We start from the raw sequence: 19,158 nt of genomic DNA, 5'->3' as shown, positions 1-19,158 counted from the left end.
TATTTTCATCTAACTGTGAGTGCTGGTAATTTTCTTTTCTACAATACTGGGAAAAGTGAGTGCAACTATAACAACTTTATTACCCTGCACCACCATTTTTAAAAAATGTTCTTGTCTGCTTTGAGAGCTGTCTTTATCAAAAATGTTATATATATATATATATATATATATATATATATATATATATGGCCGGAGACCCCGTCAGCCACATGGACAATGGCAGCCGTGGCACATAAGGGGTCAACCCTCCATGCCAGGCGCCATTTTTAATCAGGCGAATTGGCACCATGTACTGTGAATGCATATTTAATAATGTGTTGTAATATGTTATATCACTGTGCAGTGAGCAGTTGGAGAATTAGGCGAATTGGCGCTTGGTGCCATATACTGTAAATGCATGTTTAATAATGTGTTTTAATATGTTATATCACTGCGCAGTTGGAGAATTATGGACTGCACGGTTATAGAACTGCATGGACAAAGCACTTATGAGAATAGAGGTATTTTGTTTCTAAAAGGCCTTTGACAATTGCTCTTGAGACACTTTTGCATAGCAAGTCATATGTTAATTGTCTTAGTTCCAGCAGGGGATAGGTGTCGATTAGCAGGCCTTTTGGTGGCCAAACATTTTCTTTGAAATACAAATTAAGGTTTGGAGAGCAGACTGTTGGTGCTTTCAGCATCTCCTATTGTGTGACAAGCCAAAGCTGGTTTTGTATGGAGATGTGAAAGACAGTAGAGGATGCAGATTTATGTTTAAACAACAAGAACTTTGTCTATGGGTGAGAGGATGAATGCAATTGAAATTCAAGTTATATTTACATTTGTGAAAGAGAAACATGTTAATCAGATTGTGTTTGGGGAAGCACACTGGTTTGGTTCATTTATGAAAAAGAGCAGAACATTGCTTTATCCAATTTTTAACTCTTTTTGAAATGTAACTTGTATTTATTTATATTTTGTGAGATAACCTGATTGGCTGGAGAAGACAGGGAGGGCTTACCCCCCATGTGATACTGTGTGTAGAATTGAGATAAAAAGAGGAGGCCTGAGAGTCTCAGAGTGTATTATACCAACTACTTTCTGCTGTAAACATCTGCTGTATTGCCAAGTTCTTTTCAGAACTACATTATTTGGGCAAATAAACATCTTGTGCCTCAAGACGACCACTTCATCTTGTGACCTGCTGGACTATGCCAAACATAGCCCCATTCTTCATCTGTCCAGGGAAACCTAGCGTCTCCAAGTTCAACCCTCTGCCAGGCTACCATACTGGATCTGGTCTAGGTCTACGACCCGTAGGGGACAACTGATGCCAGACAAAAGGTGTGGCAAGTGGTACGACGCATACACAGCAGCAAGCGGTTTTCAGGTGCCGGCGGTAGCAGCCTAAGCAGAGCCGTGGTTCCAGACGCCACGGCAAGGAGGAGTCTGGTGGTGGCAGCATAGTATCCACCCACTGTACAGTGGATGGAGTCAGTAACAGGCAGTTACTGACGGTAAGCGGGAATCCCCTAATTGGCCAGGTCCCGTGTGGCCTAAACGCCATTCTGTGACTGGGCGGGACGCGAGGCAGTGAGGGCTTTCGGTGCTGTCCGGTCACAATATATATTTATATGAGTTGTTAATAAGTCATAATAATAATAATAATTAAATAAGGTACAGTAAATAAGAAAAAAGTAGGTATGATGGAACTTACATTTAAAGTAGGTGATAGGACATTAAATGACATGAAAATAATTATTTAATCTTAAACTAGGTACACACTAAACAATTACTCAGCTGATTTGCCGGCCTGTCTTATTGTGTAGAGCAGTGGTTCTTAAACTGTGTGCCGTGGCACCCTGGGGTGTTCAGGACACATGCAGGGGTGCCTTGGATTGGTGGTCCAGGACCAATTCAAATTATTTATGGTCAATGTGATAGTCAAAACTAGTGCTGGTGGCTGTCAATCATAAAATATGTGGACAAACAGAAGCAAATCTTGTCCCTCACCACAAAACTGACCCTAAAGATGACATATAAACACAATTTACTTAATTTAATATTTCTTTCAAAATTTCTTAGGCCTAGGGGTACCGTGACCAAATTCTGATACTCTATGGCGCCGTGATTCAAAAAAGTTAGAGAACCACTGGTGTAGAGTGTCGGCATGAGAGTTTTGGCCAACAGTGACGATTCAGTTAAAAAATTGCCAGAAATGCTCAGATTCTATTATCCGATTGGTCGCCTTTACAGAAAATATTGGCCAATAGGTCCCAATATCCTGCAGTGATAATCTGCACATATTTTCTATGCTTTATCCTGATTACCTCATCCTCCTTGTGGGTAGACATATGCAAGTTCAGTGTGGTGTGGGGAAAAATCTGAGACTTTAAAAATGAAATTTCTTAAGGTGTAGACAGAGTAGATATCAGGATCTCCCAGTGGCAATAAAATCCACCCTTTTTTCGGGTCGATCATAAAAATCGCATAGTGTGTACCTAGCTTTATCACAACTGATTGCATGGATTAAATGAATGAACAAGCTAGATCACTGTGAAAGAAACGTAACATCACTGGTTAAACCTCACAGTTCTGCAAAAAAGGAAAACTTTCAACTGTAGTAACATATGGACCAATCAGAGCACAAGTCTACCTTAACAATTTTAAAGTTTTCCACATCATTCATCCCATTTAGACTGTTTTTATCCTTGTTCAAGTAGACATACTTGCTGCAATCTGGACTCAACTTCAGTTTTCCTAAAGAAAAAAAAGCACAGTTGTATAGATATGTCTACATACATTTTATAGAGTATTTAATTGCAAATGTAGAGCTCTCAAAGATTTCCTATGTTATGTGTCACTGGGCATCAACAAAGAGATATTGGGGTCTATTTACTAAGCCTTTGATGATGGTGAAGTGGATGGAGATAAAGTTCTAACCAACCTGCTCCTAACTGTCATTTTTTAAAAATAGCCTGTAACATGGCAAGTTAACGCTGATTGGTTGGTTGGTACTTTATCTCCGTCTACTTTATCTCCACCCAAGGCATAGTAAATAGACCCCACTATTGCTTGGTGACATCAATACTGATTGTTTTTAAACTCATTTTGCCTCTTTTTATAGAGTGTCTGGGGAACAACCTTCCTGCATCTTTAGGGGGAGGAATGATGTCATAATTTGCTGTGAATTGTATCATCATGGCCCTATCTACCACTGATGATATCATTGGCAGCACAAAGACCCCCTGCAATTGTATTTTGCACCTCCTCCTCTAGGAGTCCCACAACGTCAGTAGCTACGAATCAAGCATAGATATCAAGCAACAGTATAGTCTATTTAAAAGAAGGCAACCTTGAAAGACGCATAGTTTTTTTGTATATAAAGTGCAAGCCCTTTAAAATAAAGATGTGCGCAGCCACATTATCGTGTTTTGGCAAAATCACCCTCAAGTGTTTTGTTTCAGATTTGGTTTTTAGTCTGGTTGAAAAAAGATATTAAAAAAATCATTGATTAAAAAAAAACACTAAAAAAAAAATATAAAAACAGTTAAAATCATGTAATTTATTATTATAATCCAAAACCCTGAAATTCGTATTTAAAATTCCAAACCATGGAGCTTGGTTCGGATTGGATCCACAAAATTTGTGTGGATTCGGATTTCCGAAGAACCGAACAGCACATCTCTACTTTAAAATGACAAGCAATGACAACATATCTCTCTCTCTCTCTCTCTCTCTCTCCCTGTTTTAAATTCATTACACAGTGCAAAAAAATAGAAACATATACTCAAAAATGTCTGTTTCCTTCTATGTCTGGACACAAATACACCGGACATAAATCTGCATCCTTACCTAATAGCTCAGCGCCTCCTCCTGACAGCAGTTGGTAAAACACATGAAAATTTCTTTCTCCCTTGACATGTTTCACCACCCGAGATTTTTCTAGCAAGTCTACGTAACACGGAAAGAAAAAAAGACATGAGTTTGGTGATACTGGGCAAGTTGTAATGGCAAGATGGAGAGGCTGCGCTATTCAAAAGATGTGTCAACAAAATTATAAATGTATCAATATACTTTTAATAAAAATATCTAAAATAACATGGTGAACACACCATTAACATGCAACATGAAATGCAATGAAAGTTAAAAAAACATGCAATATTAAACTGTATGTTTAGGTTAGGTTACCCAAATGGACAAAAAGATTTGAAGAGCAAATCTTTTTGTCCATTTGGGTAACCTAACCTAAACATACAGTTTAATATTGCATGTTTTTTTAACTTTCATTGCATTTCATGTTGCATGTTAATGGTGTGTTCACCATGTTATTTTAGATATTTTTATTAAAAGTATATTGATACATTTATAATTTTGTTGACACATCTTTGGAATAGCGCAGCCTCTCCATCTTGTTTTTTTGTATATCTTTGTGGGGGTGACTCCCCCGTTTTTGAGGCCGCTGCTTGTTGGAGCATCTCATACTTAAGGCGCCTGAGTATCCTGGGTAACCGAATTTCACAAGTTGTAATGGCGCCTGAGTTCGGTGGGCGTGCAGGATGCCGGCCAAACTCAGACGTTTTTTTAAAGGGGCAATCACTTACAAGGTGTGTGTGTGTGTATATATATATATATATATATATATATAGATAGATATATATATAGATATATATATATACACAGAATATATATATATATATATATATATATATATATATATACTGTGTATATATACAGTATCAAAGTTTTAACAAGGTACAGGAGGGAGAACATGAGGACATGCACTGAAACTGGAAGATGGTAGGTTCAAAGTAAACTAGAGGAATCATTACTTTACAGAAATGGTGGTGGATAGGTGGAATAGCCTCCCACCAGAGGTGGTAGAAGCTGAGACAGTAGACAATTTAGACATGCTTGGGATGGACATTAGAGTATCCTTACAAAGATTTAAGGATCAACTAGGTTACCAAAAGGTTAAAAAGGGACAGACTAGATGGGCCAAGTGGTTCTTATCTATCGTCAAATTCTATGTTTCTATGGAAACTATACAATGCTGGAGAAGAACGTTAAGGATTATTAATTACTGGAGCTAATTGTTTCTAGATAATGGATTATATGGCTAATTCCATAGGCATGTGCATGGGGGGTGCCTTGTGTGCACAGACACATCGGGCACCCACCACACGCCAAGATACATCGGGCACTCACCACACACCAAGACTGCAGCTGCATACTCACTGAATGAAGGAGCCGCCTGCCCCCACATCAATAGATGTGGTGAGCAGGCAGTGCTAGACAGCTAGTCAGCCTCCCCTAAACCCACCTCCCTCAGTCCCCCTCTAGGCATTGGTGGTGATGACACAGTGACAACACTGCCGCACGTCTGTCTGTGCTGCCGCAGGAAGAGGAGTTGCCAGCACCCAGAGATAAGTGCAACATCACAGGACCCATGTGTGTGAGAGATAAGATGTGTCAGGGGGAGGAGATATGTGAGAGATAAGATGTGTCAGGGGGAAGAGCTGTGTGAGGGATAAGCTATGTCAGGGGAAGAGCTGTGTGAGGGATACGCTGTATCGGGGGAAGAGCTGTGTGAGAGATAAGATGTATTGGGGGTAGAGCTGTGTGAGGGATAAGATGTGTCAAGAGGAGAGCTGTGTGAGGGATAAGCTGTGTCAGGAGAAAAGCTGTGTGAGGGATAAGATGTGTCAAGAGGAGAGCTGTGTGAGGGATAAGCTGTGTCAGGAGAAAAGCTGTGTGAGGGATAAGCTGTATCGGGGGAAGAGCTGTGTGAGAGATAAGATGTATTGGGGGAAGAGCTGTGTGAGGAATAAGCTATGTCAGGAGAAGAGCTGTGTGAGGGATAAGCTGTGTCAGGGGGAAGAGCTGTGTGAGGGATAAGCTATGTCAGGAGAAGAGCTGTGTGAGGGATAAGCTGTGTCAGGGGAAGAGCTGTGTGAGGGATAAGCTATGTCAGGAGAAGAGCTGTGTGAGGGATAAGCTGTGTCAGGGGAAGAGCTGTGTGAGAGATAAGCTGTGTCAGGGGAAGAGCTGTGTGAGAGATAAGCTATGTCAGGAGAAGAGCTGTGTGAGGGATAAGCTGTGTCAGGGGAAGAGCTGTGTGAGGGATAAGCTATGTCAGGAGAAGAGCTGTGTGAGGGATAAGCTGTGTCAGGGGAAGAGCTGTGTGAGGGATAAGCTATGTCAGGAGAAGAGCTGTGTGAGGGATAAGCTGTGTCAGGGGAAGAGCTGTGTGAGAGATAAGCTGTGTCAGGGGGAAGAACTGTGTGAGGGATAAGCTGTGTCGGAGAAGAGCTGTGTGAGGGATATGCTGTCAGGGGAAGGGCTGCATGAGAGATAAGATTTGTGCAGAAAGTAGTAATAAGATGGGCAGTAAATTTGTTGATCCCAGAATGTGGGTGCCGGCATGTTGTCAACATGTTATTTGCAGCATGTTTACAAGATCAAAAGCACAACTTTAAACATACTGTCTACCCAGCATATTTACAGTTGTAATGCCCATGCAGTTAAAATACTCTAAGTAATGTTAACCTTCTTCACATGCCAATGCCTGCATTCTGGGATTAACAAAGTCAGGGTGGATCCCACCACGTACCCATCCCATTCAGCGCCTCCCACTAATTTTTGCATATTTATGCTCTCCCACTTGCACTAATTGTAAAATAGTGTTAGACACGCCCAGTAGGTGGCACTAGACACGCCACTCTGGCAGTGCACACCCTAATAAAATGTGCTGAGCACGCCCATGGCTAAACCAGGAAAGTCTTCATAAACTGATTTCTACACACACCATTATCAGTATCTGTACAGTTGCAGGGCTGGTGATGAGTTTTTAATTGGGAAACTAAAAACGTCCCAGTTATGTTGTGATACAGGACACAGCTGTGACTTACAGTACAGTAAGAAACCTGTTTGTGTCCTTCTGCCCTGCAGGGTGTCTTTATGTATTGTGTTGTGTCTTGTCCACTGCACAAGTGAAATATATGTTTTAAATAAGGGAGACACATTCCAAAGGAAATTAGTTGAGATTTCCTGCTATGACCTACAATATCCTGAAATAATAGGAATTGAGATAAATGGGAAAACAACAATAGATGACACAAACCTAATACATTTATGGTAATACAGGTTGAGTATCCCATATCCAAATATTCCGAAATACGGAATATTCCGAAATACAGACTTTTTTGAGTGAGATAGTGAAACCTTTGTTTTTTGATGGCTCAATGTACACAAACTTTGTTTAATACACAAAGTTATTAAACATATTGTATTAAATGACCTTCAGGCTGTGTGCATAAGATGTATATGAAACATAAATAAATTGTGTGAATGTACACACACTTTGTTTAATGCACAAAGTTATAAAAAATATTTGCTAAAATTGCCTTCAGGCTGTATGTATAAGGTGTATAGGAAACATAAATACATTCTGTGCTTAGCTTTAGGTCACATCACCATGATATCTCATTATGGTATGCAATTATTCCAAAATACGGAAAAATCCGATATCCAAAATACTTCTGGTCCCAAGCATTTTGGATAAGGGATACTCAACCTGTACATGGACACAGGATGTGCCAACCCTAAACACAAACTCCAGTTATATTATCAGGGTTTTATATTATTAGATTTTATATGGTGTCTTCATTTATGTTTATGTTTGTGAATATCTGCTTTTTATGAGGTTATGGCTACAATGAGCAACTTACATGGCATTCACTACAGACAGCAATAGCATAAGGCCGACTACTGAAATAATTACTTGGCAAGCTCTCCAGCTTTGTATTCTACATTTAAGAAAAAGTATAAGCGATATCCAATTACCCGTGGTACATTACTGCGGGTAATGATATTACCCCGGGGCTATCCTATTAGCCCTGATAAACCAGCACGAGCTGTGGCTTATCAGAGTTTTTTGTGTAACTGCACCGGGTGCCAGGTCCTGACAGCTACCAGTGCAGACAGGGTAGTGCTGCACCTCTGTCATGTGACTGCTGCCGGGAGCAGGGAAATAGGGGGGATGTGGGTTACGGCACTGCCCCGGCTTCCCACCAGGGGTCACAGAGCTGAGTGCTAGCTTATAAGGGATTTTGTTTCACCTGCCTCGGGCAGGCAAAACCAAATCCCCGAAAACAGCCTCGCTTTCAAACGAAAACGGGGCTGTTTCTTACAAAAATACACAGGTTTCACTGAACCTGTGTATTTTCAGTAGGAAACCTGTTTTTTTTACGGATAATCCTAATTGGATAGCCTGTAAAAAAAACATAGAGGAAACATTGCAAAAAAAAAAAGAAAGTCAGTTTTTCACACCCGATGTTTTATCTCCACTAATAGGATACCATCCTATATCTAGCCACAGATTCTGAATCTGAAATTAATTTCAAGATGGTTATTTGACGCTGATACACAAAATATTCAGCACCACTTCAAATTCACAGAAATATCCACAAAACGTTCCGCAAAGTTCTAAAGATTCATAACAGCATTTTTTAATTTTAAAAAATAAATATTTATGCACCTTGTAAATACAGCTGTGATAAAAGTACACAAAAGTCACACAATTTGTTTGATGGCTTCATACTGTATGGGTACAAATTAGCGGATCGCCTCTATATATAAATCCCCTCTCTCTGTGATGTCATACAGCATAGCAGATTTTTACCAAAAATGAATAAAAATGAAGATGAAAGAGCTTTGAAACTTGGTCAGAGATATGACTGGGATGATTACAGAGAGGGAGAAAAGGTACAAAAGCCATTGCAAAGTCAAAACATATCCCTCAGTCTATTAGGACATAGTGTAAAGCACACTATTACAGTACATGTGTAGAAGGGTATCCGGTCTCTAGGTTGACCACACTTAGGTTGACAATGTCTACGTTGACAGTAAGTAGGTCGACATGGTCTCTAGGTCGCATGGTCTCTAGGTCGGCATGTTCTAGGTCAACATGAGTTTTTTAAAAATATTTGAATTTTTGGACCTTTTTCATGCTTTACGATCCACGTGGACTACAAATGGGAACGGTAACCTGTGCCGAGCACATCTGTAACAGAGCGAGGCACCTTGCCTGAATCATGGCGAATGAAGCGAACCATGCGAGGGGACACGGTTGACTAATTGGGGTTCCTGGCCACTCTACGGAGAAAACAACACCAATAAAAAATCTCATGTCGACCTTTTGTCGTGTCAACCTTGAACACTTGTACATGTCGACCTAGAGACCATGTTGACCTACTTACTGTCGACCAATAGTAGTCGACCTAAGTGTGGTCGACCCTATGATCCACACCCATGTAGAAGCATAGGTTACATGAGATAATACTTACAGTTACTGATAACACCGCCCACTGGATCTCCTTTAAAGTCAAATTCGATATCCATGTATTTCCCCTGAAAGGTTGAGAACATAAGTCATGTGATAGTGAGCATGTAATAATAAAACAGGCACAGCACATAAGATGCTGGGGTCTTCACACTAAAAACAAAATAAAATAAAAATAATGGAGAAAATAAGGTTTTACCATGAAGAAAAACATGGATGGCTAAAAGATCATACACACAGGCAAAACCTAACCTCCCCCCTCCAGGAGGCCTAACACTAATCTCTCCAGGGGCAGATATAGGGGGCATGGCACCCCTAAGCATAACAGCAATGGCCCCTGCTCAGCCCAATTTTATTCTTTTCATAGTTTGGTGTTAAGTCCTCATTTGATTGCCAATATATTATAATAGAAAAAAAAACAATGAACTATGACATTCATCTTATTTCTAAGTAAGTATACAGATTTGCTAAGTAGGACGGTTTAGTCTGTGCATGTCCTACCCATTTCCAATCCACTTAAGATGGTGGATAGTACAGTAGATTGGAAATATTTTGTAGTTCCTGGTACATTTTAGACTGACAGTACTAAAATAAGCATACAAGTGCCGCCCCCCAACAAGTGGAGTCCTTAGGCGCATGCCTAATGGGAAATTCACCACTGAATCTCCCCCTAGTGCAGAAGTTCCCAAACACGGCCCTCAAGGCACCCCAACGGTCTAGGAATTTAGTATATCCATGGCTCAGCACAGATGGTTAAATCAAACTGACTGAGGTACTAATTAAGTCACCTGTGCCCATACATGGATATACTTAAATTCTGGACTGTTAAGGTGCCTTGAGAACCACGTTTGGTAAATTTGATAAATTTCACTGTGAGTGATAAATTTCACCAGCCAATCAGCTCCTAACTGCCATGTTACAGGCCCTGTTTGAAAAATAACAGCAGCTGGTTGGCTGGTGCAATTTATCACTCACAGTGAAATGTATCACTCATTGATAAATGAGCCTATGGGGTATATGCAATTGCGGTCGAATTCGCGGCAATTATCGCCGTTTTTTAATTCGACCAAATTCGCCAGGTGAATCCCGGCAGGTGCCTGCCGGGATTCACCATATTCAATGAAAAACGGATTCGCCAGAATCGCGGGCGAAAATCGGCCGATTTGGCGGATTTTGCCGCGATTTTAAAAAACGGGAAAAAAACGTGAAAAACCCGAAAAAAAAATGGCGTGGGGTCCCCCCTCCAAAGCATAACCAGCCTCGGGCTCTTTGAGCTGGTCCTGGTTCTAAAAATGCAGGTGAAAAATTGGCCAGGGATCCCCCGTATTTTTAAAACCAGCACCGGGCTCTGCGCCTGATGCTGGTGCCAAAAATACGGGGGACAAAAAGAGTAGGGATCCCCCGTATTTTTAACACCAGCATCGGGCTCCACTAGCTGGACAGATAATGCCACAGCCGGGGGTCACTTTTATGCCGTGCCCTGCGGCCGTGGCATCAAATATCCAACTAGTCACCCCTGGCCGGGGTACCCTGGGGGAGTGGGGACCCCTTCAATCAAGGGGTCCCCCCCCCCCCAGCCACCCAAGGGCCAGGGGTGAAGCCCGAGGCTGTCCCCCCCCATCCAATGGGCTGCGGATGGGGGGGCTGATAGCCTTTGTGATAATAAAAAGATATTGTTTTTTCCATTAGTACTACAAGTCCCAGCAAGCCTCCCCCGCAAGCTGGTACTTGGAGAACCACAAGTACCAGCATGCGGGAGAAAAACGGGCCCGCTGGTACCTGTAGTACTACTGGAAAAAAAATACCCAAATAAAAACAGGACACAGACACCGTGACTTGTACAACTTTATTACATACTGCCGACACACACATACTTACCTATGTTGACACGCCGACTGCCACGGTCGCCGACGATCCGAGGGTACCTGTGAAAAAATTATACTCACCTTCCAGCGTCCAGAGGTACATCCACGTCCAGAGGTAAATCCACGTTCTTGGCAAAAAAACAAACCGAACACCGATCCATACCGGACTAGAAGAAAGGGGTCCAATGTTTTCACATCAGACCCCTTTCTCCCGAATGCCGGGACATCACGTGACTCCTGTCACTGACGTCCCTTCAGCCAATCAGGAAGCGCTACTTCCGTGGCGCTCACCTGATTGGCTGTCCGCTGTCTGTACTGTGACAGCGCATCGCAAAGCCGCTCCATTACTTTCAATGGTGGGAACTTTGCGGGTAGCGGTGGGGTCACCCGCCGGTCAGCCGCTGACCGGCGGGTGACCTCACCGCTAGCCGCTAAGTTCCCACCATTGAATATAATGGAGGGAGCTGTGCGATGCGCTGTCACAGTGCAGACAGCGCTCAGCCAATCAGGTGAGCGCAACGAAGTTGCGCTTCCTGATTGGCTTAGAGACCTGTCAGTGACAGCTGTCACTGACAGGTCTCATTCGTGGAAAGGTGTCCCATGTGTCAGCATGGGACCCCTTTCAGTCCGTTTTTGGTGCGGGTATTTGCGTTTTCTTATTTTGCCAAGTCCGTGGATTTATCTCTGGACCATGGTTGAGGTGAGTATTTTGAACTTTTCTTTACAGGTATCCGTGGATTCTACATGGAGAAGAGGACCGATGTCGGCGTGTGAACATAGGTAAGTATGTGTGTGTCGACGTATGAAATAAAGTTTTACTGTCGACGGTGTGTGTGTCCTGTTTTTATTTGGGTATTTTTTTCCCAGTAGTACTACAGGTACCAGCGGGCCCGTTTTTCTCCCGCATGCTGGTACTTGTGGTTCTCCAAGTACCAGCTTGCGGGGGAGGCTTGCTGGGACTTGTAGTACTATTGGAAAAAACAATATCTTTTTATTATCACAAAGGCTATCAGCCCCCCCATCCGCAGCCCATTGGATGGGGGGGACAGCCTCGGGCTTCACCCCTGGCCCTTGGGTGGCTGGGGGGGGGGACCCCTTGATTGAAGGGGTCCCCACTCCCCCAGGGTACCCCGGCCAGGGGTGACTAGTTGGATATTTGATGCCACGGCCGCAGGGCACGGCATAAAAGTGACCCCCGGCTGTGGCATTATCTGTCCAGCTAGTGGAGCCCGATGCTGGTGTTAAAAATACGGGGGACCCCTACTCTTTTTGTCCCCCGTATTTTTGGCACCAGCACCAGGCGCAGAGCCCGGTGCTGGTTTTAAAAATACGGGGGATCCCCTGTCAATTTTTTCCCCGCATTTTTAGAACCAGGACCAGCTCAATGAGCCCGAGGCTGGTTATGCTTTGGAGGGGGGACCCCACGCCATTTTTTTTTATGATTTTACCCTTCCAGCATAAAAAAAAAAAAAAAAAAAAAAAAAAATAATATTTTAAAAAATATATAAATAATATTTGTGCCTCCCAAAAAAAAAAAAAAAGTACCTAATCCCTTCTAATATAAATAGATCTGCTATTCCCAAAAAAAAAAACACCAAAAAAAACATGTTTAAAATTTTTTTATTTGTTTTCACCCTCCAAAGTGTGGCGGATTGAAAATGACGAATTTGCTGTCTAAAAGCACTGCTGTCGAATTTCCAAACTTGAATTGAATATGCTTTGGTCGAATTGCAGCACTTGTATCATTGCAGAAAAGTCGAATTTGCAAAAATTCGAATTTCAAAAAGTCGAATTTTGAAAGTCCGTTTTTTGGTCGGAAAGCACTGGATTGCATAGGGGAATTTTTTTTTTTGGTCGAAAATGACCCGAAATTCGACAATTTCGGGAATTCGACCACAATTGCATATACCCCTATGTGCCTAATCCTAACCCTCCTATCCTTCAGCCTAACCCTAATGTTGACACTCTGACAATGGGCCTAATTCAGACCTGAACGCTCGCTAGCTATTTTTTGCAGTACTGCGATCAGATAGTCACCGCCTATAGGGGAGTGTATTTTTGCTTTGCAAGTGTGCGATTGCATGTGCAGCCGAGTAGTACAAAAAAGTTTTGTGCAGTTTCTGAGTTGCCCAGAACTTGCTTAGCCGCTGCGATCACTTCAGCCTGTCAGGTCCCGGAATTGACGTCAGTCACCCGCCCTGCAAACGCCTGGACACCCCTGCGTTTTTCCAAACTCTCCCAGAAAATGGTCAGTTGCCACCCACAAACGCCCTCTTCCTGTCAATCTCCTTGCGATCGGCTGTGCGAATGTATTCTTCGTAAAACCCATCGCACAGCAACAGTCCACTTTGTACCCGTACGACGCGCCTGCACATTGCGGTGCATACGCATGTGCTGTTCAGACCTGATCGCAGCGCAGCAAAAAAATCTAGCGTGCAATCAGGTCGGACTGACCCCCAATATCAGCACATTGCATGTTGACATTTTAACAGTGTTGACATTAAAACTGTCGCCATTGAGGTGTGCACATTATGAATTGTCAATTGTCAATGTGGAACTAACGACTACATCCCTATCAGGGGTGTATCTAAGGGTTCGAGCACCCCTGGCAAAGTAAGGGCTGGTGCCCTCCCCCCATATTTGAAATAAGGAGGGTGTATCAAAAAGGGTGTGGTCTTGTGGGGAAGGGGCATGGCCAGTGCTAGTAAATATATTTAAATTTTTATAAGTGGAAAGCGGTCAAACCGCATTCATGGATGCTACTGCAATATCTCTGTTCTCAGCGCTTCGTCGATTTATTTCTTTATTTTATTAACAGTTTCTTATATAGCGCAGCATATTCCGTTGCGCTTTACAATTAGAACAACAGTAATAGAACAAAACTGGGTAAAAACAGACAGACAGAGGTAGGAAGGCCCTGCTCGCAAGCTTACAATCTATAGGGAAATAGGCATAGATACACAAGGATAGATGCAACCTATTGCATAATGGTTCCCCAGATTGCTAGGTTCTTAATGGGTTGTATGATGATACCCCACAAAGTTATCCAAGTGTCAGGAGGGTGTGAGACTAAAGAAAGACAAGATATGTGATGTTATGAATACTCTACAGAGGATGTAATTAGATAGGGAAGCACTGAAGGTTATGTGGGTGGGTCTGGAATTTGATAGGCTTGTCTGAAGAGGTGAGTTTTCAGGGAACATTTAAAGGTTTGGAGACTAGAGGCGAGTCTTACTGTGCGTGGGAGGGCATTCCACAGAGTGGGTGAAGCCCGGATAAAGTCCTGTAATTTTGAGTGTGAACAGGTAATGCGTGTGGATGAGAGACGTAGATCTTGTGCAGAGCGGAGAGGTCGGGTAGGGAGATATTTTGAGATGAGTGAAGAGATGTATGTTGGTGCAGTTTGGTTAATAGCCTTGTATGTCAGTAAAAGTATTTTATATTTAATACGGTAGAATACCGGTAACCAATGGAGGGACTGACAGAGCGGATCTGCAGACGATGAACGTCTGGCAAGGAAGATTAGCCTCGCAGCTGCATTCAAAATGGATTGGATCACATTGGCTGTAAACACCTCTGCCTGATTGACAGGCAGAGGCGTTCGCAGGGAGGGCGGGGGCAGTGATGGAACATTACGGGGGCGGCATGGGGAAAATGGGGTCAGGCCGTCTGCATTTACGGGGCGGCTGAGTGACATGACACGCAGCCACCCCTATGTGAAAAATGGCGGTGGACCACAGTTGCTGCGACCACAATTAAATTGCAGCTGCAGTCGCTGAGCAGGCCATTCAGCATGCTGGACAGCCTTGCCCTGCGATGGATGAGCATCCCCCAGCACGCAATAGAAAGGATTGCAGATTCTGCTTTTTAGCAGAATCTGCAATCCGTACCGAATAACCCCCACTGCCATTAGTACATCTGATCCCACCCATAGGCACACACATATACACTTACATACATACTGTCACACAAAACACATACAGTACATATTATATACAGTACAGTCACACATGCAGTATATACAAATAGTCACACACATGTACACGTATATACAGTCACATACATATATACTGTAGTTACACACTTATTCACATACATAATCACACACTAATACACACATAAATACAGTAGACACTTAAACACACAAACATACATACACATATAGTCACATACATAAATGCAGTCACAGACACACATACAGACAGTATATAGTGTTTACCCCACTCACTTCACAGACAGGGTACACTCAATGCATGTACTTTAGTAGCTCCTTGTTCTCTCCCCCTCTCCTTCATGCTGCTGGGTTACCTGGCAGGGCACTTACTGACTAAGTGTCATGTAGCCCTGCCCCCCTGTTTCCACTCCGTCCACTTCCCGTAGGTCAATGCCGTGCAGTGCAGTCTTGTGCCACCCCTCCCCTCCCCTCCCTTAATCCGGATTGTACATTGTGATTGTCTGTTACTGCCGGCGCCGGTGTCCAGCTGCACAGCACTACAGCTCCTGGCAACAAGGAATGCTGGGAGCTGTAGTTTATGTTAAGTCTGATTACAAGTGAGGTGCAGTGCGCTGCCACCTGACACTGACGCTGGCACTAACAGACAGTCACCAAGTCTGACAGTACTACTGGATTCTACCCCCTGGCCATGGATGACACTGCCAGGCGGCGCCCCCTCCTTGCCTGGCGCCCCTGGCGAGTGCCATCCTGGCCAATGGGTAGATACGCCCCTGATCCCTATTATAATAATATAGTAATTATGATAAATTCATATTAATTCCTCTACTACAGCACTAGAACTAGCAGCTAGCACGTCCTATAATAGTTGGCAACTCATCCAAAAGTTGAATTGGCAATATCTTGTCATTATTGGCAGCAGGGGCAGAATAAGAAAGGAGGGGGTCTGTGTGCAGCCCCCCTCCTCTCTCCTGGGGGCAGGTTTGGGTAGACCCTGGCACTGTGCATGACATTTTCCTGGTGATATGTGCAGTGCCGACGAGGGACGCCACAGAGGTAAGTACAGTATGCTAAGTTAGTGCAGGGTGAGCGGTGTGGGCCCCCCTTGACCCATTATAAGTATGCCACTGATTGGTCCTATTTGTTTCTCATCCATGACAGTGACATTTTTCATTTCTGTGAGCCTAGCTTCCAATATAAGTTTTTGTTCAGTGATGATATCCTAATGGAAATATTAATTTAACCGATGCTATCACAAATACTGTCTGTTAGGGTGTATACTCTGATCAGGGGTTTAGATGGATATAACCCAGGATCAAAGGTCTGTGCTGATGATGAAGATGATTATTAATAAAATGGTACAATCCATCCCCCAAAAGAGGCTCACAGCACCAGTGATCATAGGGATGGTAGTGTCAATTCCAAGGGAACCAACAGTTTGGAGTGCCCCTGCAAAAGGGAACCAACAGTTTGGAGTGCCCCTGCAAAAGCTGCTACCAATACTACAGTATGACAGGCTGGGCTTGTGATGCTCTAACAGTGAAATAAGCAGCATGGATTTCTCATAACATAATGTCAACCAGACCTTGGGGGAGATGTACTAAAGTTTCTAAAATGAAAAGTGGAAATATTGCCCATAGCAACCAATCAGATTTCAGTTATAATTTATCTATTGCATTCTAAAAAATGATACACAGAATTTGTTTGATTGCTATGGGCAACAACACCACGTCTTTAATCTACCCTGTAGTGTTTACAGCACAGGACTAAGCTTCATAAGAGGTTAAGCCTTCTCCCCTTCACCATAAAAAAAGAGCACTAGAGTTACTCGCAACACTTGTACCAGTGGATGTCGGAGTTATGAATACAGTCGTTTAAAAAAAGCTGCTCTGTATTGGCTAGTAGTGCTTACACCCTAATGCGGAGCATAAACTCCATGAAGTGTCATTGTACATAACTTAGCTGTGTTATGATTCCCTCAAAGTAAAGTGCTGCGTAATATGTTAGCATTTTATAAATAAACGATAACACTAAATATATCAAATAGGTGCAACTTTCGTGCTTATTTAAATCATCTTAGTCTGTTTCCCTCCCTCCCTTTTGACATTCCCTTTGTTCTTTCTCCATCCTTACTATCTTCACACTGAATTTATCCTCTCATACCTGCTACTGTATATTCAAATCAATAAAAATCAGTTTAAAAATACACGCAGGAATAATATAATGTACATATGCTGTACAAAAAAGACATTTGTGAGAGCAGAACTTACAAATCTGGAAGAGTTATCATTTCTGATTGTCTTGGCATTTCCAAAAGCTGCACAGAAATATTAATATCAGGAATTATTACAGTATGAACTCTGAATTCTGATATACAGTATTAATATGGTCTCAAATGCCCAATTGTGATTGGCTATGATGATTGTAAACAATGGTTTCTATTTTCAGACCCACCAACATGTATTGTATTGTATAAGCATACTGAGGCATTAAGGAGCCAAGTTGTACTCAGAGTTAGGAAAGTGCTTAGAAAAAAAGTTATAATATCTCATAATATGGTAACAGAATTTGGCATGAGTATCTGGATGGCAAGTCGACATGGATTAGGTCGACAGTCAGTAGGTCGACATTGACATGGATAACACAGAAAATGATCGACACATGACATGTCGACACATGAAAAGGTCGACATGCCTTTTTAAAAACATGTATATTTTACTTTTTCATACTTTACTATCCACTTTGGGATTGGGAATAGTAATTGTAGCATGCAAGGGGACGCAGTGCACTAATTGGGGTTCTGGTCACGTTATGCAAAAAATGACACAAAAAGTAAAAAAAACAAGTAATGTCAACCTTTTATGTATCGACCATTTTCATGTGTATACCTTTTCCTGTGTCGACTATGTCAATGTCGACCAATAGTGGTCGACCTATTGACTGTCAACCTAATTCAGTCGACCCATTGGTCCATAATCCTACCAATACCATTCATGTCTCTATGGGTGTAATTCAGATCTGATCGCAGCAGCAAATTTGTTAGCTAATGGGCAAAACCATGTGCACTGCAGGGGGTGCAGATATAACATGTGCAGATAGAGTTAAACAGCGGTTTTCAGAGTTAATTTTAAATATGTCGTAGATGTCCATCGGGTTTGGCTAAAAGCCCTATCGGTTTGCTATTTCCTGATTTAAGCCGCCGTCAAATACACATGTAATACCGTATCCCCCTGGACCTTATGAGCCACATATAGAGTTAAGAAAAAATCAGCTTAATGGTAGATATACAGTATGTATCCGCACAAACCATGCTCAAAATTTGCAATGCAAGAGGTGAAATGCAATTTATTTTGAATGCAGGAAAATATTGCCTTCCGTTACATGTAGCATACAAATTTGGGCCAATTTTTATACTGCTTTAGATTTCAGCTACTATGTGCCCACCTTATATAATGCTACATCTGGCCATACAGTTGAAATGTGCCACCCTCCAGCAAAATGTTGACATCTAGCTGGACTTACTCATACTGTAACTCTAAATGAGACCATAGCTGTACACTCCAAATCACTTATCACTGCTCACCCTCCAGGACAGGATTTGATTGTAAGAGCTGCTCCTTCACCTGATTCGCTTGTTCTCCTTTCCCACACACAGCGGCCACGTATGACATCACAAGTTTACTGGCCTCTGTGAAGAAAGCATGGGGCTAGATGAACAAATGGCCTTATTTAGAATTATGTGCATTTATATAGGGATGTACTTGCTTTACCGGTGTTTGGGATCCCGGCGGTGAGGATACCGATGCTTGAATCCTGACCACTTACAATGCCGGCAAACAGGGGCTATTCCCACTAATGGGTGTCCACGACACCCATAGAGTAGGACTCAAACCTGTGTTGAGTGCAGCAGGCCACCAAGCCCACTGCATGGCGAGCACAGCAAGCTCACAAGGGGCTCTGTTGCACTCACCCCGCTGGCATTCTGGCGGCCAGGATCCTGTGGTTGGGATGCTGAC

At 42.7% G+C, this 19,158-nt stretch overlaps 1 protein-coding gene across 3 annotated transcripts in view; it reads right to left on the bottom strand.

Annotated features, from left to right (window-relative positions):
* MYO1A (myosin IA) overlaps positions 1-19,158 on the bottom strand; it is a 142,340-nt gene that overhangs the window by 58,974 nt on the left and 64,208 nt on the right. For all 3 annotated transcript variants that reach the window (XM_063952441.1, XM_063952442.1, XM_063952443.1), the window contains 5 exons: positions 18,726-18,830; positions 17,413-17,459; positions 9,330-9,393; positions 3,838-3,936; positions 2,639-2,742 (listed from right to left, as the gene is read on the bottom strand). In XM_063952441.1, coding sequence (XP_063808511.1) covers positions 2,639-2,742; positions 3,838-3,936; positions 9,330-9,393; positions 17,413-17,459; positions 18,726-18,830 — 419 coding nt within the window. The remainder of the gene's footprint in view (positions 1-2,638; positions 2,743-3,837; positions 3,937-9,329; positions 9,394-17,412; positions 17,460-18,725; positions 18,831-19,158) is intronic.

This window comes from Pseudophryne corroboree, chromosome 2 (assembly GCF_028390025.1).
Source record: "Pseudophryne corroboree isolate aPseCor3 chromosome 2, aPseCor3.hap2, whole genome shotgun sequence".
NCBI lineage: Eukaryota > Metazoa > Chordata > Amphibia > Anura > Myobatrachidae > Pseudophryne > Pseudophryne corroboree.
This window is presented reverse-complemented; position numbering and strand designations above follow the sequence as displayed.